General features: G+C 37.0%; 1 protein-coding gene across 1 annotated transcript; it reads right to left on the reverse strand.

Moving 5' to 3' along the window:
• Nucleotides 1-1,869: 1,869 nt before the first annotated feature.
• On the reverse strand, nucleotides 1,870-20,610 carry LOC140136311 (squalene monooxygenase-like). The gene is made up of 9 exons (XM_072158036.1): nucleotides 20,296-20,610; nucleotides 17,283-17,490; nucleotides 14,318-14,483; nucleotides 13,059-13,155; nucleotides 11,935-12,235; nucleotides 9,751-9,966; nucleotides 8,499-8,615; nucleotides 6,934-7,033; nucleotides 1,870-2,039 (listed from the first exon to the last, which is right to left on the reverse strand). The coding sequence occupies exons 1-8, from the start codon at nucleotides 20,419-20,421 to the stop codon at nucleotides 6,975-6,977; spliced, it is 1,290 nt and encodes a 429-aa protein (XP_072014137.1). The 5' UTR covers nucleotides 20,422-20,610; the 3' UTR covers nucleotides 1,870-2,039; nucleotides 6,934-6,974.
• Between the last annotated feature and the right edge of the window lie 764 nt (nucleotides 20,611-21,374).

Consider the following 21,374-nt stretch of genomic DNA (forward strand, 5'->3'; position numbering starts at 1 on the left):
ACTAAGCGTGTACGCAATGTAAGGTGCGTGTATGCTTTCTTCTGTACCGCCCTATATTAGTGTGTGTTTATCGCGGAGCCACTAGCGTTTATATAGTGTTTCAGTTTGGCCAAGAAATTACTGTAAATATTATAGTGTATATAAGGTGTATCATCTGAAGATGGCACTCGCTAGAGTTCCGAAAGCTCAGCGCTTTGAAAAGGACTTCTCTTGGGAAAGATTAAATCTTACTCATGTTTACCGACCTAGAGCACCAAATAATTTCAAATAGTTTAACTTTTTGACAAACCCCTTTTTTGTCAAGCAGTTTAAGAAAGAATGTTGAAACTGCCGCCAGTTACCTTTTTAACATTCATAACCACACTATTCTGTTATTACCTCACCACTTCACTTACCTAATTATAAAATATAATTTCTCATCACTTGGAGAATTTAGTAGTACGTAATACGTAGTATCCCAGCAAACACAAAAACCTTTTTAGTTTTCTGATTAACGTGTTGGGCTCATAAAGATTAAAAGAATACGTAAAGTAAAGGTTTTAAGATGTATTCACATTATTTTATAATGTTTTTAAAAAGGTTTCAAAAAGGTTTGTTCTTCATGTTATTTAAAAGTTGACAAAACGTTTATTATTAATGTTTGGTAGAAAATGTGTTCCAATAACATTAAGGCAACATTGTTTTGATAATAGTTATTTTAACATGCTTTCCTAATCTTTCCTCGATTCGACATTTATATAATTTTTAGGTTTTGATACATTTCATGCGCACCATTGATACATTTCATGCGCACCATTGATACATTTCATGCGCACCATTGATACATTTCATGCGCACCATTGATACATTTCATGCGCACCATTGATACATTTTATGCGCACCATTGATACATTTCATGCGCACCATAGTTTAAAATACCTAAATTTCTGTCACATATAAATGACAAAATATAATCTGTACTATTTTTGCCAAATCGAATGCAAATGTCGTTCATAATGTCCTTTAACAAAACTACCGGACCAAAAACAATAACACTTGAAGCACACCATACGTTTTCTGCACGTGACAAGCCTTAGTTGTATGAAACAAGCAAGCTGTTTTCTATTTACTAAATCATTTTTAGTCCCCCTAAAACCATAATGATATAGTATTTTGTGGTCAATAGTATCCAAAGCTTTCGATGTCTCCATAAATATACATGCGTTACTAATAAATGTATTCCGTTTTGTATGATAGTATCGGGTTTATAAATTGTCTCTCATTATTGTATTATATTGTATTGTATTATTGTATTATATTATTATATATGTTTATAGCTGGTTTCACACTGCCATGCAGCTTGTCGCTGATACAACGCTTGTGCATTGCAGATAAACGGGCAAAGGGCGCAGACCACCAAATAACTCTCCAGTGAGAAGCACGTACTCTCCACTGAAAAGCACGTAAAATTCAACAAATTTCAAATTTTACTCCGCGTGATAATATTTTTAATTTTTTACGCCATCCCTGTAAGGACTGACTTTTCATTTAAGCTTCAATTTTGGTTAACTTTATAGATTCGTTTTTTTATTATTAATTGATGTAAGAATAAAAGTTCACAAGATTTGATCTTCATATTTTGCAAAATGGAAATTTGAAGGACTGCCTTTGATTTATGAATAATTGGGAGTAGTTTGGGGATACTTTATGTTTGCAGATATTGCAATCGGTTTTGACCCCACACTGTCTCCGAGTAGCAATATATACTTTCAACCGGAACTCATCACCATTGCACCTTTCGTGTGTGATTTGGTGTCCTGCGCCCATAATATCAGGCTTGTCATTGGTTGATACGTCATGCCACAAGCGGCATGAAAGTCTGATAGGGGCATTAAGCATAAGGTTCCATGATCTCTTTCATCATAGCGTTCCATTTTCTCCGAACTTTCATAGCTTCCCACACAGCATATAGATATGGCTGCGTGTCGTAGATCTCTTGAATAGTACCCTGAATTGTTCCATCAAGCATATTATTCACGGCCTTTGGATCGGTTATAGTCCTGTGAAAGAAACAGCCAGAAATATTAGACACTAAAAATGTTCCAAAAAAGGCCTCAATTTAATTCCAATGACATAGTTCAAGAGTAACAGTTCATAATTTTAACCTCATGTCGTGAAATATGTGTTTTTGAAGCTATTATATTCAATGGTCATTCTATGAATTGATATTCTAGTGATAATCAGTCCAGGGGTGTATTCTAATTTTTGTGGTCATTAGCCAGTCGGGCAGGTAACTCATAAAAGTTACCAGCCCGACAGAAAAGTTGCCAGCCCGATATTTGTTCAAGTCAGAGCCCCATTTAAAAAGTACAATTAAAAGATATAACTTCATCAACTTCATAACTTCATCATCCTTGATTTCTTATCTACTTTTCTTGACTACTTTTGAAAATTAACCTGCCCGACAGCAAAGTCACCCGCCCCTGGCGTTCGGGAGGGTGTTAAAGGGCATATCTATTGCAAAATCAAGTTTAACTTCATTCGAAGAGAATAATTATTACATTGCAAGTTGACACTCGTTGCAATATTTTTATTCGTATTTCTCCTGAAAAAAGAGAAATTGTGTTGGTAAAATGCGGGCTCGTATGGGTCCTTCCCCCGTTCGAAGCGAAATTGATTTCCAACGCAGCGGGCTGATGACGTAAGTAAATGAAGAGGACACTACTATGTTCATGAGTAGTACATAACACATGAGCCCTGCCCTAGAGCTCTTTTGAAGTTCATTCATGTATAAATGCGCGACCTTCGTAACGATAAATTTGGAAGGGCAACAAAAGGTTAGCTCTGGGCCATTAAAATTGTATAATTATTTGCATAATAAATACAATATTGATGTGTCCGGGGATGTGTCACGCTCAAATTCTAAGCGCTTACGGTAACCATGGAAGTAATACACATGGAAGCTGGTCGATCTAACACCTATTGAATTATTTACGTAACCTTCTATAGAGTGTACGTATCAAGCTATTGTGATAACAATGTAGTCAGCGTGTCTTTGATGTGGATCAGACTTGCCGCCTTTATTGCTGCCAGTTCGTTTATTTACAGGTTTATTATTATGAGCAAAAATCGTGTTTTTCTTGATTATGTTTCAAGTATGTTGTTTTTATTCGGAAAAAAGTGACAGGGATGTTAGATTTGTAATCCATAATTACAGAAATCCAATCAAAATATAGATTTCTACCCTATACTTACAGATTTTCTTAAACTTCAAAATATTGGAAATCATGCATTTACGTCTAAACCGCTAATTAGTGGTAATAATTGATATGCGCACTTGGCACATGCGTTACATTATAAAATGAATCCCGCATCTATTTGTGTGCCCGGGGCTGCCCGAAATATTATTGCTGTTGACCAGAATGTTCCAGAGTCTGGTATTATTTTTACATTCTGCGTAAAATAAATTGTATTTCATTTCATGTTCTGTTTTAAAACTGCTATCTGAGGGTCTAGCATATATGGTCAATTCCAGCGAAACCGGGACAAAATTCTCTCTATGTTAACTTTCCACTTTAAAATGTCATTAATAAAGGAAATAACGTTATTGATGGAGCATATCATGTCACGTTCAATGTGCTCTCTTTTTGCATATAGGCCTTTACTAGCAAGTCATACCAGGGAACAAGTTATGATGGCTTAAATGAATTGGCGTTACCCACGAATTCAAAGATAAAGCACCATATATGTCATTGAATGTCCTTCAATCAAAATGAAATTATTACCGTTAGAAAGACGTTTGCATGATCTCTCATCATATGTAAAACGATTGAATTCCACCAAAGTTTGTGGATTCTAGAGGCCATTAAGTCAATTTGGCTAATAATTTTGTTACCCGCGTATCAAAAATAAAATGATCGTTCTGAAAAATGTTAAGTAAATATGCCATAAATGACTATATCATGAAACGAAGTTTCGTTCTATAATTCTGAGGTCCAAGTGATTATTTTATGCAAATACGTTTTACCCATAAAATTCCATAAAATCAAATTTGACGTTACCCACGTATCAAATGTTACCCACGAGTCCAGCAAATATAATTGCCGTAACTTAAATTAACATTTAATGGCTTTGGACACTGAATTTAGTTCGACAAGCGCTTAAAATTGTAAATCGTAAAAATACGTTCACCGTTTTAAAAAAGAATCTACGACGGTTTAAACTATTGTTACCCACGAATCCCGAAAAGATGCTAACCTTGAAAACAAGGAGATTGTTTACTTTAAGTTTAAATCAGCACATATTCAAGCCATGGGTATGCTATAATTTTTACAGTACTTACAGTTTATGCACCTAAGAAACGCAAACCCCAAACGACACTGTAGTACTTATAGCTTTACCCACGAATTCGGCGTTACCCACGAATCCAAGGATTTACTCGTAAATTATATGTTTCTTATGCATCTTAACATTTTGAAAACATGCGAAATAGGTTCCAAAACAGTCCTGTTTAATAGCGTCCTCTTGAAGGTATACTGAAGCTGTATCATGAAGTTTTGATTGATTATCCTAAATTACCATTTTTTGGGTAAATGCAATTGGTTAGAGAAACAGGAATCATTGAAACACAATGGAGGAACAACCGCATGATGGTTTCCAACCTTCTGTAATATTTTCTATTTTGCCGCTTACCAATACAAACCTTCAAATATGTGTTACCCACGAACTTTTTTGGTTACCCACGAATCCCTACTTAAATTATAGTTAACAATGTATTGATAGTGTTTTAGTAAATCTGTTCATAGGAACTGTCAAACACGAGTTAATAGAATATTGCTGCATGAAAATATGGAATGATTTTACTAAAATAATAATATAAAACTGTTTGCTCTGTCTATTTGAATTTGGCAACTTCATTATTCTCAAAATTTTTATACCCAAAATGCCATAATGATCCATTCTAAATATTCCATGTAGTCTGTATTTTGATTAAAATTCATTTTAGTGCCATTGCAGCCTGAATTATTCACATACGGAAAAGTATTTTTTATTTTTATTAAAAAAAATAATAGGAATTGCTATTTTCCAGACGCTGTTACCCACGAATCCATCCGAGATCCTCATCCTGCGACGAGATACAAAATCTTACTTTATATTTATATGAAGCATTTATTCTAATCTTTCGAAATAATACAGTAATGTTAAATGACAGCCACTTTGGAAAGAGTTCGAAGAATTGACACAATCTTAACTGTACACCTGGTTCTTTCTTAAAATTTGTAATAACCAAAATATTTCTTTGTAGATATATGTAATAAAATTCTATTTTACGTTCAAAGTATTCACCGATGTCTAGTGTATATGAGTCACACATAAAATATTGAAAGATATTAAAGAAAGTGAAATTTTATGGCGTACAACAGGTGAAAAAGGCTTGAATTCGTGGGTAACATGCATATGCGCATTTAACACTTTATTTGGTCTAGCAAGAAAAGTTATTTTTCAATCTGATGGCACTTCCACCTGATGATTCACTAGATATGATCGTCTCATTTGATAAGTCTAGAATTGAAAAGGAAAACATTTTCAAAATGGCCCCCAGAGAGAATTTTGTCCCGCTTTGGCTGGAATTGACCATATATACATTTAATCGGTAGGTTTTCACATAATTACATACTTTTAATAAAATTGTATAAATTAAACTAATAGCATTCTGACCATTACGTAGGGATTTTATAAAATCTGTTTGTGTTCATAAAACCAGTCATGCATTGCGATAATATAACATAGCCCATTGTCAGGACTTAGTACACGACCTCGCGCCTCGTACTGCTATTGATTTTTAAGCGGGAACTTTGATTTTAGACATGGTACACGTTGACCATGCGTTGACTCAATTGTTCCACTTTCACCTGTACTGCTTTTTGTTCAGTATCGCGGCAAGTATGATACTCACTTTGATGTAGTATTTGACCAGCTTCCATGTGTATTACTTCCATGCGGTAACATTGCTCTAAAATATTTGTTATTTTTTTCCCAAATATTTCTCATCATGTTGATATACATATGAATTGTAATATCACAAGATTTTTTCTGATAACAAAAATGCAGTATACGTTCTGTGCATTGAGAGTGTTGACAGTCTATTCTCTCAAAGCTGGCACACTTCATTTCATGACATCGCAGTTTTTTCTAGGTCAAATCTGTCTCGTTCGAAGGAACTCACCGCTTACAGTAGGTTTTTGCGGAATATCAATTTTAAACGACTTATTTTCTCAAAAAAGGAGTCATTTTGATTGTCCTCATAATATTAGCCTGCCAATCATATGTTGTCTGAGCAATATATATGTCCTTTAAAGTACAAGTACATCCGTGCTAATACTATAAACCGAAAATGGAACAATAAACAAAACTTAAAGCTGCATTAGCAGCTCTTACCTTATCTGTTATACCACTATTCTTACATTCGGGTAAACGTATGTCTGCTGATAATGGAGAGTTTGCGGAATGCCGTTTTACATCGACTAGAAAATCTTCTAGACGGTGAAGTAAACTGCATCTCTCCAATACGTGTTTTAAAAGTATTGAACTCATGCATGTCATGGAAGGTATGTGGTAATCCATACTTTTGACATTCCCAAAATTTCTTCTCGTTTTCTATCTTTCCACTTTGCCTCAAAAGACTTAACATAAAAAGGTTCGTTCTTTCCTGTTATAGTGAAAAGAAAATCATGTTCTTCATTTTCCTAAAAACATTTTCCCCTGACAATATGTAGTTTAATAGATTCTACATGTCTTTCAGGACCCCTGATATCAGGACTGAAGTAGAATCTGCATCTTCATTGTAGATAGATATTGATTTGTCCAAAATTATCTCACCATTCCTGGGCTTTTCGCTCATAATTCCTTATGGACAAATTTATCAGTGCCCATTACACTATACAGTATACATACCCTCCAAATAAGCCAGATACATCATTAGGTTTGGATCTCTCTTAATCTGGTACGCTTCTCAAACTTTTTATCATGAACTGTTGCATCTTTATTACGCTTTCTGGTAAGAAAATTCAAAAGGAAGAAATAAGGATGACTTTAGCGCTATCGTTTCAGCAGTGGCGAAGATTTCTTTTTGACATTAGAGGGGATGGGTTTGGAAAAAATCTTGAAGTATAGTGAATCAAGCATCTTTTGGCGAGAGAATAAGTTGATGGTATGTGCGCGAAGCCATATTGAAGCTAAAATGTTGAAATACCGTAAAACCTCGTCTACAAGCATATAGAGTGCCTCTGATAAAAGCCAACTTATTCCAGCGCCATTATGGAGTTTGAGCAAATGAATTACAGATCCAAGCATATACAAGCAAGTATTATTGTAAGACCACCTTGAATTGGAACATTTACGCTTGTTTCGTGTTAATTAAGCTTTCATCAAAAACACTTTATATGCTTATAGACGAGGTTTTACGGTATGGCGCACAAGTGGAGCATATTCGCGCAATGATGACAAAAATTAGCCGTAAAAACGCTATGGTTTGGTTGGGCCAAAATAGGATAAAAGTGCACAATTGTGCACTTTTGGCGCGCACTGACACTTCAAATATATAGTACAAGTCATCTTCATTTTGGGCTACAATAGTCTGAAATTGATTTTTTTCTCGCGCTATTGAATCGGAACAAAATATGCTTGTATCACCTCGAAATTTTATTGCATCCGCCGTCACTGTCGATCTTATGTAAGCAAAACTTTTGAGTTTGGGGCCTCCAAATTTTGGCCTGGCCCAGGACCCCCAAAACGTAAATTATTCCCTGGGCACTAAAGGCTCAAAATGGCCAATACGAGGTTAATTTGGCCAGAAACTCGTATACAGGCGTCAACATTGAGGCGGATGATTGGACCAGGCCTCTTATAAAAATATTGGAGGTGGAGTCATCCTTTGACAGATTTAGTTAATTTTGTCTCTGTCCATGAAATCAGCAGTTGATCAGTTTGGTCATACAGAAAAATTGGGAATCAGGTACACCAGCTGCTCAGACCAGCATTGAAGAAAAAGAGGAATTTGGTTGTCCGAAATGTTGACAGATGTCCTGTTCAACACATATCTTTGCCATGTTTTATTGAATTACAGCCCTCTAGATGTGGGCCATTAATATAAAATGTATTTTGGGTCAGGGAAGGGAAACTTTAGACGGGTAAGTAAATGGGGCAAATCTATTTTCCTTCTGGTGACATTGATTAATTTGGTTACAGGTTCTCATTGTTTCATGTTGTCAATCAAAATGTTTTCATTCGGATGCAATATCTTTGGAATTTGGCACTTTTGAGTGGGAAAATAGGATCTTTTTTGGCGATATTGTTCGCAAAGTTAGCATGACTAAATCAATGTCAATTGCAGTACAAAATAACTTTCCTACTTCCATAGAGACCAAACGTTTACAGCCAAAATCTGCAATAGTCTATCCGATGGAACAAACAATGTCAGCCTCGAGATAATTGGCAATAATCTGTTTCAATAATCTTACCATCATTAAGACTGAGAAGACGAGTAGAAAATTCAGCCATAACATTTAGAGCATACGCCCAATCTAGTCTTTCCTTGTGGAAGCGAAGCTTTTGCTCGTAGATAGCTTTATCATCGGCTGGAAAAGACACATTCAGACTAACAGGTAACGTTAAGAAAAACATAAAAATATAAAATATGGTGGCCAAATAATACAAGGTAATGCAAAAATGATATCTGCATGCACCGTCTTGCCAATGCAACCTGTTTTGCCGTTTTGTGACAAATTAAGCGTCAAAGGTTTGCGACAAAAATGTGCCGCAGTGACGTCGACTGATTTGAGAGGAAGAAAGCAGCAGCAAACCGGAAATGTCAACGGAAAACATATCATAGATTTCGGATTACGGGAATACCAGAGCGGAAAAAATCCTGCTCGAGCTGCACATCCCGTGCAATTCTCGCTATTCGCAATAAGGGCGCCGCCAGCGGTTTGCGATGTAATCGTGATGTATCATGGGAAAATCGTGATGTATCATGGGAAAAGGTCGACATCCAAGTCCGCGCAATACGAATATTACCATGCTATTACATAGGAACACGTGACAATATTTTTTAGTTTGTCAATATAACGGTATTACACGCAAATGGATAGAGAAAAATTAATTGTGCACATTTCAAATCACATTATTAAGTATTATTGAGTATCGATTCGCGTGTAACACCTTTATTTTGACAAACTAAAAAATATTGTCACGTGTTCCTATGTAATAGCATGGTAATATTCGTATTGCGCGGACTTGATGTCGACCTTTTCCCATGATACATCACGATTACATCGCAAAACGCTGGCGGCGCCTTTATTGCGAATAGCGAGAATTGGTAGTTAGGTAATTTTGCCTAAAATAGGGACTTCTACGGAATTTTGGTTAAAATAGGTACATGGTTCACATTTTTATCGATTATACAGCAGATTTCACGCACAGCAGAAAAAAGCAATTTAAGCTTGAGAAATGATCCAGGCCTTTTGATTTTGTAAAAACACGAACAAACACATATCCGTTGGATCAGCAAAACCCATTATGCATCTTATGCATGGTTGAAAATACGAACTTTTGTACCTGGTTTTGTTTGTTTGTTTATTTAATTTCTTCTTAAACCTGGGACACTCAATCAGATGAAAACACAATTAATCATCTGTTCTTCCTGGAAGGTCTCAGTTGGGGGAACCATAGCCTACTTATTTTCACCTATATTATTTTTGCCTGTATACTTACTGAGATCTTTGACATTAGACAGTGCATTCCACCAATAGCACACATCTTTGAGTGCTACTGTCATTCCACACGCAGTTATTGGATGTCGGTTGTTTAACGCATCGCCCAACACTAAAACCCCGGGAGTACTATCCAAATTTGCCGCCATGGTTTTTGCTCGTACACACTGAACTCTTGCAGACTTGACGCTTCTAAGGTAGGATTCTTTCATGTGATCTGACAAGTAAGAGGTAAGTTACATCATGCAATTAAGCTAAATTAGCAAGAAGCAGGTCTACGATAAAATAACAATTTACTGTTAATAACTAAAATACACGTGAAAGATAGTATTTTGAACATCTTAAAGCGTGTTTGATCTTGCAGACTTATCATGCTATCCTACAAATTGTTTTTGATTGTGCCCCTTTTCTAAGGACCACCACCAATATTTCAAAGGACAAAGATAAGCCACATTCCCAGCAAACTCCCTGGATTAACCGGAATCTATACCATTAAAAACAACCGTTTACAAAGGGCACCTTTACATGTATACGTGAGAAAGCTCTTAGTTAATTGTTTGGAACTGAAGAAGTCATAGATATTGCTAACACAAAAGTAGGTAGACCGAGTTTTATACTTGCCCGACTTCAATGTGTATCACTTAAATAGATATAAAAGTCTGAAAAACAATGTAAAAATAGTGGGTCCAAGGCACTCGATCTACTCATGATGCCTCTTTATAGCAACACACACTTCATTTAATAATGATTCTGAGGCAAACGGAAACTTCTGAGGCCACGGCATTACCGAACCACACTTTAAGTTGTGCACGTTGAACCGATCTATCCTAAAATGAGCTAGTCGGAAATGTTGTTTAAAAGTAAAACCCGTTTCAGATCTTGGTAGTTCTTTGTCCCCGGCAAAAATATTGTCGAATTCGGAAATTATGCTTAATATGAGTACGAAAAGACGACAATATGATCTGAGTCTGAATGAAAAAGACTAGTTTACTGTCAATCAAACTCCAAATGACCCTTGATTAGTTAGTAGCGAGTAAAAGAAGATTGATTCGTCTGGTAAGGAAAATGACGAAAAATCATCGGTACTTTACAAGGCAAAACGTAACTTTTCTAGGTATTGTTGAGATGATGCCTTTGGAAAGAAAGTTTCTTATTACTAAGAGGTAACTTTTGACTAACTGTTTTATCGCCAAGTTCACACATCAGAGCAAATCGTAAACAAATCGTTTCTGAGTTTGACGCAAACTAGTATTTGTATTCAGTCTCCGATTATACCACTGGACAATGACATATTTCCTCCCGCTGTTTATTAGAAAGTTGTTACTATCAAAAGGCACTACCAACTATATTGATACCAGTGATCAATACTCGGATTTGGGGTTTCTCTACCGGAAGTCAATTTGTGCCGAAATTCCTTCCCACAATTCAATATGCGTATTGCATAACAAAGAATATTGATTAACCTCCGAACTTTATCTATTGTTATGCAAAACGCTTATTGCTATTGCATTGTGGGAAGTAATTTCGGCACAATTCCTATTAAAATCCGCGTATTCGTGTAGCAGGAAGGTAAGCAATATGTGGTTTACAAACTAGATATTATATCAATTACATCATATAATTGGCACTTTCCTGCCGTTAATGTGGTGAACATGAACAAGGCGTAGCCAGCTTTCTTTGTCAAGGGGTGGAATAAACATTTAGGGGCAAATACGTAGCGTGGAAAAAATTAGTATTTGCACTCTTTTGGCCCATGATTGTAATAAATTTTGGTGCCAAATGGGCTCCTTGCCCCTTTTCTTTTCCTTTGCCTTCCCGATTTTCTCTTTCATTTTTTCAGAGGGGCACTTTTTCTTTAATTGTTTTTATCAGGGTGACACTCTTGCCCTGCCCACCCCGCTGGCTATACGTAACTATCACATCATTCTTGTCATCGATTTCGTTATTTAATATTACGTGATATAGATTTACACCCAATCAATAGCAGGAAAATGCCAATTATAGGAATGGTCTATAGTCTAAGACTAGTTGTGCTAATAGTAGAGCAGTGTCAGTGCATTGATTGGTCACCCAGGTTAAATAATAAATAAATAAATAAATAAATAAATAAATAAATAAATAAATAAATAAATAAATAAATAAATAAATAAATAAATAAATAAATAAATAAATAAATAAATATTACCTGGAGCAAATGGTGCTACCTTCTCCTTGATAAACTTATTCAAATCTGATGGTGTAGGTCCATTCACGAAGATCATTGACCGAATCTCATGTTTATTTATATAATTTGCAGTCCATTGTGCATGAGGAGTTCCAATGAAATTTTCAATGCTGTGCTTTCCACATCCTTCGCCAAATTCATGATCCTCGAGCAAGATACCCAATACAAAGGATTCGCTGACCGGTTTGTAAGTGGTCTGAAATTCACTTGACAGATGAGGATAGTGTCCATCACAAACAACAACCAATGGGGCTCTCATTTCCTGTGGAAATATTGAATAGACCACTTCGGTCATTCCCGAAATACTTTGCGATCAAAACCAAGACTACGTTATCGTGATCACCGTGCGCAATGACGATCTGCGCATCGACTCTAGGTTTCTTTGCAAATGATTCTGGGAATTACCGAAAAGGTCCTATGGCCCTACATTAGCTCTTGGAAATTATTTTGTTTATCAATATCACTCTTACTAGCTAAGCGACCTCTTTCAGATGTGCATGATTGGCTCTAAGCAGTAATGCCTAGCTTTGGTTCCTGGGATTAGCTCTGGCTTTGTTTTTGTCTTGAGATTATAAATAAGTGGTAAGTTTATAATAAATGTCTGGTGCCTCAAATTCGGCGAGAATAAATGATACTCCTTAGTTTGAAAGAATCACTATCGATTCTCATGAAATCATACCCATTCTTCCCGCGCAGTATAAGCAACGACAATCAGTCGATTCTGAATTTGTGAAAATCAGTTTTGATTCACGCAAAGTGCGACGAAAGAGAAAAAAGGAAGTAGGGAATCAAACAAAAATTTGAATCAAACAAAAAACGGCCGCTAATGCAGGGCTAAAATTTTAAAAATGGGGGAATATGGATAAAAAATAGCCAGGGGGCATCTTTCTCTTTATGGGAAGTCTTCCCCCACCCCCGTGTGATGCCCTGCAATTAGATGTTTACGTCTTTGTTCTACCGTTTAGCCCATTTTTGACAAGTTTTGTCCCACCTGGAACGTTACCTTGCCCCCTTTCCCCTTTTGCCGAGCGTGATAACTCGTTAGCTTCTCTTTTTCGAAGAGGTAATACGAAATATTTATTTACCTCCATATTATCTTGTCCTTTTCGTCGATACTTGACACCGACCACACGCCCGTTTTCTTTCAGAAGTTCCTTTCCAACACCTTCTATTACCGTTACTCTAAAAAGAAAATACATGTATATTTAAAAATTAAGACTTTAAACTACAACTGATGGAAATAGTAGCTCTACTATTTTAAGTTGAATTGCTTGTTTGCCGACACAAGTCTTTTCCACCTGCCAATTATTATGCAAATTATGCTTAAAATCAATAGCGCACTCTTTGTTCTAATTTCTAATTTTGCCCCCCCATTTTGGCTTGCCAAAAACATTCCCCCCCCTATAATTTAATTGCAAGATATCACGTACTATTGAAAGCGAAGAAGGGTCTGGGGCGGACATTTTAAAATGAATTTAGAAGAGCAGCAACGACATCACTTGCATTACATTCCAGATGTTAAATCTACATCATATGCAAAATTTGAGGAAATTCGCACGAGTCCGTTTTATTTTAGGGCCATTTGTCTATAACTGGTCTTTACATGTAGCCCTATGGAGAGAGTGCCCGTTGAGGGTGCTATAACCCCCATTTTAGGAACAAAATTGTGATTTAAAAAAAACGGACTCGTGCGAATTTTCTAAAATTTTCAGAGTATGTAGTATGAACATGTAGAAATATAATCATGTAGTTGCCCTACCTGCTCTTCTTCGAAAAAATAAAAAGTCCTGTACCTCAATGATAATGAAACCTAGGTGGGTATCACGTTATTATAAATCAACGACAGCGAGGTCTGTCAGCAGAATGCTTCGACTATATTTAGAAAATACGTATTTATAAATACGCACGTGACCACATCCGCGCTGCCATAAGAGCTTGTAGATAGGAAGTCTGGAAGTAACCTTCGACGCAGTGGGTGTTCTTCCTGTAGATTTGAATACAAAGGCATTAAACAACACCAAACCTTTTGTATAGTGGTCAATTGCATGAGGATTTGGTCACGCTTGCTGGTCTTGGTATGTCGTGCCCATGGGTCAAGTGCGTATTTACAAATACGTATTTATAAAATAGTCGAAGGTAGCTGGTCAAGAAGGGCACAAAATCGATGTTCACCCCAAGAACGGCAGGAAAGTTCCAATTAATATATATCGTCTATATAGGTTGAGGAAGGTTAGTAATCTCTTGCTGGTAACACGTCAATTTTGCTCGAAAATGGGATTTGGTTCATCGTACTACCAACCATGCTACTACGATATCTGAACAGCTTGGATATAAATATACTCACGATTGCTGAGACAAAACTTTCTTTCTGAGAGCACCAACCATTGAGCTGTGACGCATAAGCAATACGCCAGGTTCTGGGAGTCTTACAATTCCCGGTTTACCACCAAGTCGCATATCATAAAAAGCGAATTCTGTTGCAATGTTTCCATCCACGTCATCTAAAACATCTATGATATTGATAAAATGATAGCAATAATACTTTTTTGATGTATGAAAAAGCATAACTGAAAATTTAAAATAGAAAATATCAGTATTAGGGCCTAACCCTTATTTGATGTCAGGCATAGTGCTTACCATACAAGCATACCAAGGAAGCTGGCTATTGTGTGATTTTTAATCATTTGAATCTGTTGGATCACTAATGTATGTATGCAGAAGAGTCGAAGTGAAAGCTATTCCTTGATCTGGGTGGGTGATAAAAATGATGGAAAGTACCTTAAATTCCTTTCCACAGAAAGATAAACCGGTTTCTGATCTCTGTTGATGACATGATGGAGGATGTTTGCGTGAAATCCAGTAGCCGGTTGTTGATGGATACATCAAGTTCTAGTTCCCGCCTGGCTTCCCTGTTGTTAGATGAAAGGCCCTTGAAACTGTCTTTCCTTAACTCAGTTTTAAGCTGTCTTAGAAGTTGTGCAATAATTATGAGCCACGGGGGAGAGTATAATGGGAGAATTTTCGTTGGCCAGCCGAAACGGCTGGGAGGGGGGAAGGACAAGCGATTTTTGGCACATGTTAATTGGGCGCCTTTTAAATAAACCCTCTGAAAAGGCTTAAGAAAACAGTTACTTTCTCTGCTTCAGGTAGCACTCTGTAGCGCTGCTATGGTCTTCACTCATTCGATCTAATGCCAAGTGCGTTAACGCACCTTGAATTCCGAAGATTCCTTGGTTAGAAACCAGCTTCACATTATTAGTACAAGATGTTGGTGCACGTCCCATTCCTCGTTGGCATTCCATAGCCCCAAAATTTCTTTTTCTACAGGCCAATGTACTTAAGCTTTCTCTCCATTATGTAATTATGATGGTAGTCTAGGATCCAGGGATTTGTTCTCCTGTCTTTCAATATTATACTTGTAGACGCCGCCAGTAACACCACATTTCAGCATCAACTCTTTTCCTGTCATTCTTGGTCATAGCCTAAGACTCGCATCCGTAAGTAGTACTAGTAATGGAAAACACATTTGCACGAAGTAGGCGTGCCTTGAGGTCAATGGATAAGCCTCGGCTAATGATCAGGAACTAAGGAATGGAAGATTATTTCAGGTCACTCCTGAATAATGATAGTGGTTTACTCACCACAAATGCCTCCACAAGCCATAATGTACGATGACCTGCTATGCACCTCTAAGACCGCCCACCAAATCCAAAAATTATTATTGTAATCCGCAGCCGGCATGTATCGGATTTTAAATACCTGGGTTCCATGATGAGATATCCAAAGCCCGGGGGGGGGGCACTTCCATAGTGGATACGCATCATGTGCCTCGGGAATGACCCCTTTTTCAAACCGGTTTGTACCCAATGACCCCCTTTTTTGTGTTATGGTCCTACCTATTACCCAATGACCCCCTTAAAAAAATCCATGTACTCAATGACCCCCTTTTTCTATTTCCTGCTATACCCAATGACCCCCCTTTTAATTCCCAAATTTAGGTGGTATTTGTGTTTTCCTCCAGAAATAATGAGATTTTTCACATTTCCAAGGTGGCCAAGTTGTTTTTACGCAGTTTGGCACTTATTTATGTGTACTTAATGATACTCTTTTGGCAATCCTGTACTCAATGACTCCCATTTTACTTTTTGTTACCCCAATGACCATCCTTTTTTCAAAGTTTCATACCGAATGACCCCATTTTTTTCAGGTTGTGTACTGAATGACCCCATATTTTTGTAATTGTACATTTTACCTGAATGCCCCCTACTTTTAACATGGCCGAGGCACATCCCTGCCATTTCAGATAGGGAGTCCCCCCCCCCCCCCGGGATCCAAAGATTTCAAAACATTTCAAAAACTAATTTCTATGAAGGGCATATGGATTGGATATCATTCTCCTTTTTTAAAAGACTCCCCCAAAACAAAAGCATCAACAGTACACATACGAGGTTAATCTGAATATTCAACAGTGGCAGTGGTAGATCACGATAGTAGTTTGAACAGTTTTGAACATTGAAATAACCGATTTCAGACCAGACAAGACAAGATTCTACACCAAATTTAATATTTAGCCTATACCTAAGAAAGGTGTAAAAATACTTATTTTTTGTTCAAAATATTTTTTAAACTTTCATTTTAAAAGGACAGGTATTGGTTTATGTACTTTTCACCTTTAATACATTTAATATTTAAATGAAAAAAATTATAGGAAACAGAAGAGTATCCTATAAAGTTATGTTTTAAAGGGTAAACAACGCTGGCCTGTCCAACTTTGAACAAAGTCTGTGGTAAATTTATACCTACCACATAGCAAGATATCCCAATCTCAGATAATACCCCACCATTAGGACTTTGCACTTATTCTGCATAAATGTAAGTTTGAAGGTCGCCTGAAGGTCGCCTGAATCAATTTGCATTGTCTGATATTGTGCAATGAAATTACTGTCTGGTGCGTGAAGGTCACTAATCTGCCCTCATAAAAATGTTAAAAAAAAATGGACTTAAATATGGTACATGTGTTGCTTCCACTTTAAGTCACTTTAAAGATTTCAAATATTTGTCTTTCTCAAAAGTATGCAACATTTTACCAATTTATTGCCAGGAATAGTTATGTGTCATTCATAAGGCACCAAAAACATCAATAGCTTACCAAATACGGATGAAATGGTCAAAATAACGATATTTTCCCTTTCACTATTTTCATTAAATGTTCAAAACTGTAGAAAAACCAAAAGTATTATTAAAATGCTAAAACAAACCCACACAATTTGTGTCCAAATTTGGTAAAAATCATATCTAGTATTATTTACCTTTCATTTCAAGTGTTTCTAGAGTATTAACACCAGCGGGTAATAGACCTTCCCCACGGAATGTGTCATCTATTCCCATATTCTTCTCAATCATCACAACTTTTCTGCCGTCCATACCACATCGGGCGGCAAAAGTCGCTCCTGTAAAACCACCACCAATGACTATTATGTCGGCATCCGAGTCGCTGAATTTAGGCGGGGGATCAATCTTGAAAAATTGAATGAGAAAAGGCAAAAAGGTACAGTTGCAGAAAATAATTACTTAAATAAGGTCTACCTGGGCCGAATATAGTATTATATAGCAAAAAAGGTCCACGTTTTGGCAGTCTCGAACCCTGTCCCCTCAAATCCTAACTGTTTGTCTATGCATTCAGTTTAGCCTTTTGTATGTGTTTATGGCTATATGCCAAAAGGTGCACGTACGTGTTTGCCGCCAAATGAGGACACACACAAGATTTTTCACCCTAAACTGCGGACTTACTTTTAACCGAGGACAGTCCTCAGTCTCAAACTGCTGCAAAAGATCCCAACTGCATGCTAAATGCATTATAGCGATATTTGCCTTAAACCAAGGACCACACGTGTAAAAACTACAGTCAGCAGTTGATGGATAAAATTCCACGGTTAGGCGATGAAAACACGATACACACGTCCTCGATAGCAATACATACTGTCCTCGGTTGGCGGCAAACACACTTTTGTGTGTGTGTGTTTGAGTGTTCTAAGTAGTTTTTATAAGTCCCCCCTAATGCTTTTTGAAATAAATCGAAAATTATTTAACGAAATGTAAAATTGTAAAAGTTATGAGTAACCTTATTTGTTTTACAAATCTGGGCCAATTTATAGTGTCACACATTATTGCGTGTGGTAACAATGGTTCATTATGTAAAAAAGAGGGAGTTTTAAAAGTTGCACCTGAGTCCATAGGAGTCAATTGTCAAACAATCCAGTATGTTAGGCCTGTCCATGTGTTTGTAATGGAAATAAACCTTAAAATCCAGCTTTTTAGTAGGGGATGTGTCCTTCTGCACTGTTGACAAGTGTATTGCAACGTCGCCGCATGCTGTTTATTAAATTCCGGACCCGTTGCTGGTCCATGTTGTTCCATACATGTTGGATTGCTAGGGTTAGCTTTTGCAGTGTTGTGTTTTCATTGACAAGGTGGTCAACCTCATTTTTAACATGGTCCCAAAGATGCTCAATGGGGTTCATGTCAGGAGATTTTGCTGGCCAATCCATTCTCTCAATACCCTGATTCTCCAGGTATGCGTTCATTACCAAAGATTAAGGTTTCTTTTACAAACACTACTGTATTGTTTGAGAATTGAGTCCTATGGACTCAGATGCAACTTTTAACACTGCCTCATTTCAAATGTTTAGTTTTAGTTTTGGTTTTGGTTTTGGTCACGTGGTTTCCTATTGTCCTGCCTAACCACTTGAATCACAAGATATCGAACTCATTGTTTCTACCTTTTGTTTAAAACTAAACATTTGTGACAGGTAGTTTCGGTTTTGGTTTCAGTTTCTTATAAGTGGTGTGACGAAGAAAATTACAGGATTTGAAGTTGATCTAAGTATACAAAAGAAATGTTTAAATTTCGCAGTGCAATATTCACGAGCAGAGAAGTCGAACAAAGCAGTCTACATTTGAAAGCATTGATTTAGTTTGAAAGCATTGACTTGAGACTACGAAATAGCCTTGGCTTATTTCACTGTGAAAATATATAGACCATCGAAATATTTCCACAGACATTACAATAGACACTTGACTTGAGTGATACTTGAGTGATATAAACACTATTATACACAACTCTATTTATGTGTATGTCGCATGACGGAAGATCAATATCATAGAAAGCTGGTTTAAATTGACTTTTATTCAATTTATTTATTGGAGAAAAGAGAGAGAAGAGATCGTCAGGGAAAGAGGGTGTGTGTGTGTGGTGGGGGGGTAAGGGTAAGGGAGAAAGAGAAACAGAGGGGAGAGAGCATTGGAAGTGGGAAGGGAGGAGGGGGAGAGGGGAGCTCAAGAGTGGAGTGGAATAATAGGGAAGAGTCGATATCGAGTTTAGGGGGGGGGAGGAGGTTATATATAGGTGGCGGAGGGAACGTAGGTAAGAGGTATGGGTTGTGCTTTCCGGGGAATAATCTAATTCATAATCAAATCATCTACATCATCATGCATCGTTTATATTTCAGACAAATAAACAAAACCCCCCCCCCCCCCCACCCCTCAATATATGCACATGATTTCTACATGTAGCCCTCGTATAGAACTCGGGTGTAATTATAAGGTGTCATGAAAGTGTGCCACCTACGGCAGAGAGCATCAACTGTCGCCCGCGTTGATAGATATCCGATAATGACAATGTTAGCACAATAGGCTATTATATACGTATGGTTATAGGCCATTATACTTTTGGTTATATATACCCTCTTGTGTCCTCCCAGCACAATAGTGTTATGATTGCAGACCAGTTCATCTCCACTTTTTAATCCCTTGATTTTTGGTTTCTGAACAAAAGAGAAACCAAAAGTAATGATTTGAAATGAGGGACTGTTTAAAACGGTCTCTTTTTTTACATAATGAACCATTGTGACTGAACGTAATGACGCGTGACGCTGAAATTTGGTCCACATGTGTAAAACAAATAAGGCTACCCATATCTTTTTACAGGTTTGCATTTCGTCAAATATTTTCAAAGTATTTAGGGGGAAACTTATAAGTTGTGGACCCTATATGATGGGCCGGGGGGTGGACGACATAGAAACACAGCAGGAAAACGTAGCATGGTCCGCTCGCATCAAATCCATTATCATTCAGGCAATCTTGAACACTGTTGAAATCTTTCATGGGTAAAGGGAGGGACAACAATAATTTGGGCACCTCGAATGGTTTAGGCCGGGGCGATTGTGGTGGACATTTTGAGAATCATTACACTTAATTTGATATGTTGCACATTATGTTGCACTATAATAATATTAAAAGGTTAAGAATCTTATCTTATCCTACCTTCGGCAATGTTGGTACATGTATGCGTCTACGTGACGTCATGATGTATTTTAGCAACACCATTACGCTGATAATACCAGCAACACCAGCTACTGTGGTAGAATTTACTGATAGTGTCATCGCCATTTTATAGTAGGCCTATTGCTATTGTCGCCCGAGTAACATAGAATAAGTTTCTAGAAACGATGAATTCCAAGTCCCGTCCCTGCTGTATCCTGGTTATGCACAATCTTCCTTTAACTTGAAGCTGAATAGGCCTATTATATAATTTCCGAATTTCTCTACTGGAACATTAATGTGTTTATTTCCTGAAACATGAACCTTACACATGCCCAATATAGTTCAAACCATATTAAGGGGCTGTGCAATAATTATCTGCCAATTTGCAAACCTTAAAATCTAGATATGCGAGAGTAGCGAGTATGAATTTTTGCATATTTGAACGAATGCGTTTTCTTTTGCTAAGCCTTTTTAGAGCGTTGTTTTAAAAGGTGCCCCATGTGTGCAAAAATCTCTTGCCAACTTTGAATTGCCAAAACTCTCATGCTCCCCTCTTGACTTGCCAAAATTGTTTGACCCCTTTTGTCTCGCGAAAATTGCTTGCCCCCTAATTTTGCCCGCGGGAGATAGATAATTATTGCACAGCCCTAAGTAATAATATGGGGTTGTGTGAAGTTGTATTCGTTAGGGATTGTTCAGAAATATTTTGGTGGGGGCTGGAAATAATTTTTTTCCATGTTCAAAATTTCTTTAACCCCCTTATTGTTATAATATTAGATTAGAGCACGTTCGAGGAGCACGTACATGAGTTCAAGTTAATTATACGCAAATAAAAGTTGTTACTACCCAGAGTTTAACAAAAATATCATCGTATCTCGTATCTTCTGGCATAGTGTCAAAAACCCATTCACCAATCATGGTTTAAGAGTTAACCTTAAGTTTGGGACTGTGAGTTATTAGTACACATGCATTCAAAGTTCATTCTACGAGCACATATCGAGAACTGCAGCCTGTTAGATGAGGATGTATGAGATCATAATTATTGGAAAACTACTTTGAATTATAATAAAGGGATATCA

The sequence above is a fragment of the Amphiura filiformis genome, chromosome 16 (genome assembly GCF_039555335.1).
Source record: "Amphiura filiformis chromosome 16, Afil_fr2py, whole genome shotgun sequence".
Taxonomy (NCBI): Eukaryota; Metazoa; Echinodermata; class Ophiuroidea; order Amphilepidida; family Amphiuridae; genus Amphiura; species Amphiura filiformis.

What these genes read in the sequence shown, in the direction of transcription:
- LOC140136311 (XM_072158036.1), bottom strand. Translation starts at nt 20,421, where the DNA reads ATGGCGATGACACTATCAGTAAATTCTACCACAGTAGCTGGTGTTGCT. An exon ending in AGAAACACTTGAAATGAAAG is followed by an intron (nt 14,484 to 17,282) that starts GTAAATAATACT and finishes TCAATATCATAG; the next exon opens with ATGTTTTAGATGACGTGGAT. An exon ending in GGTAGCACCATTTGCTCCAG is followed by an intron (nt 9,967 to 11,934) that starts GTAATATTTATT and finishes CTTACTTGTCAG; the next exon opens with ATCACATGAAAGAATCCTAC.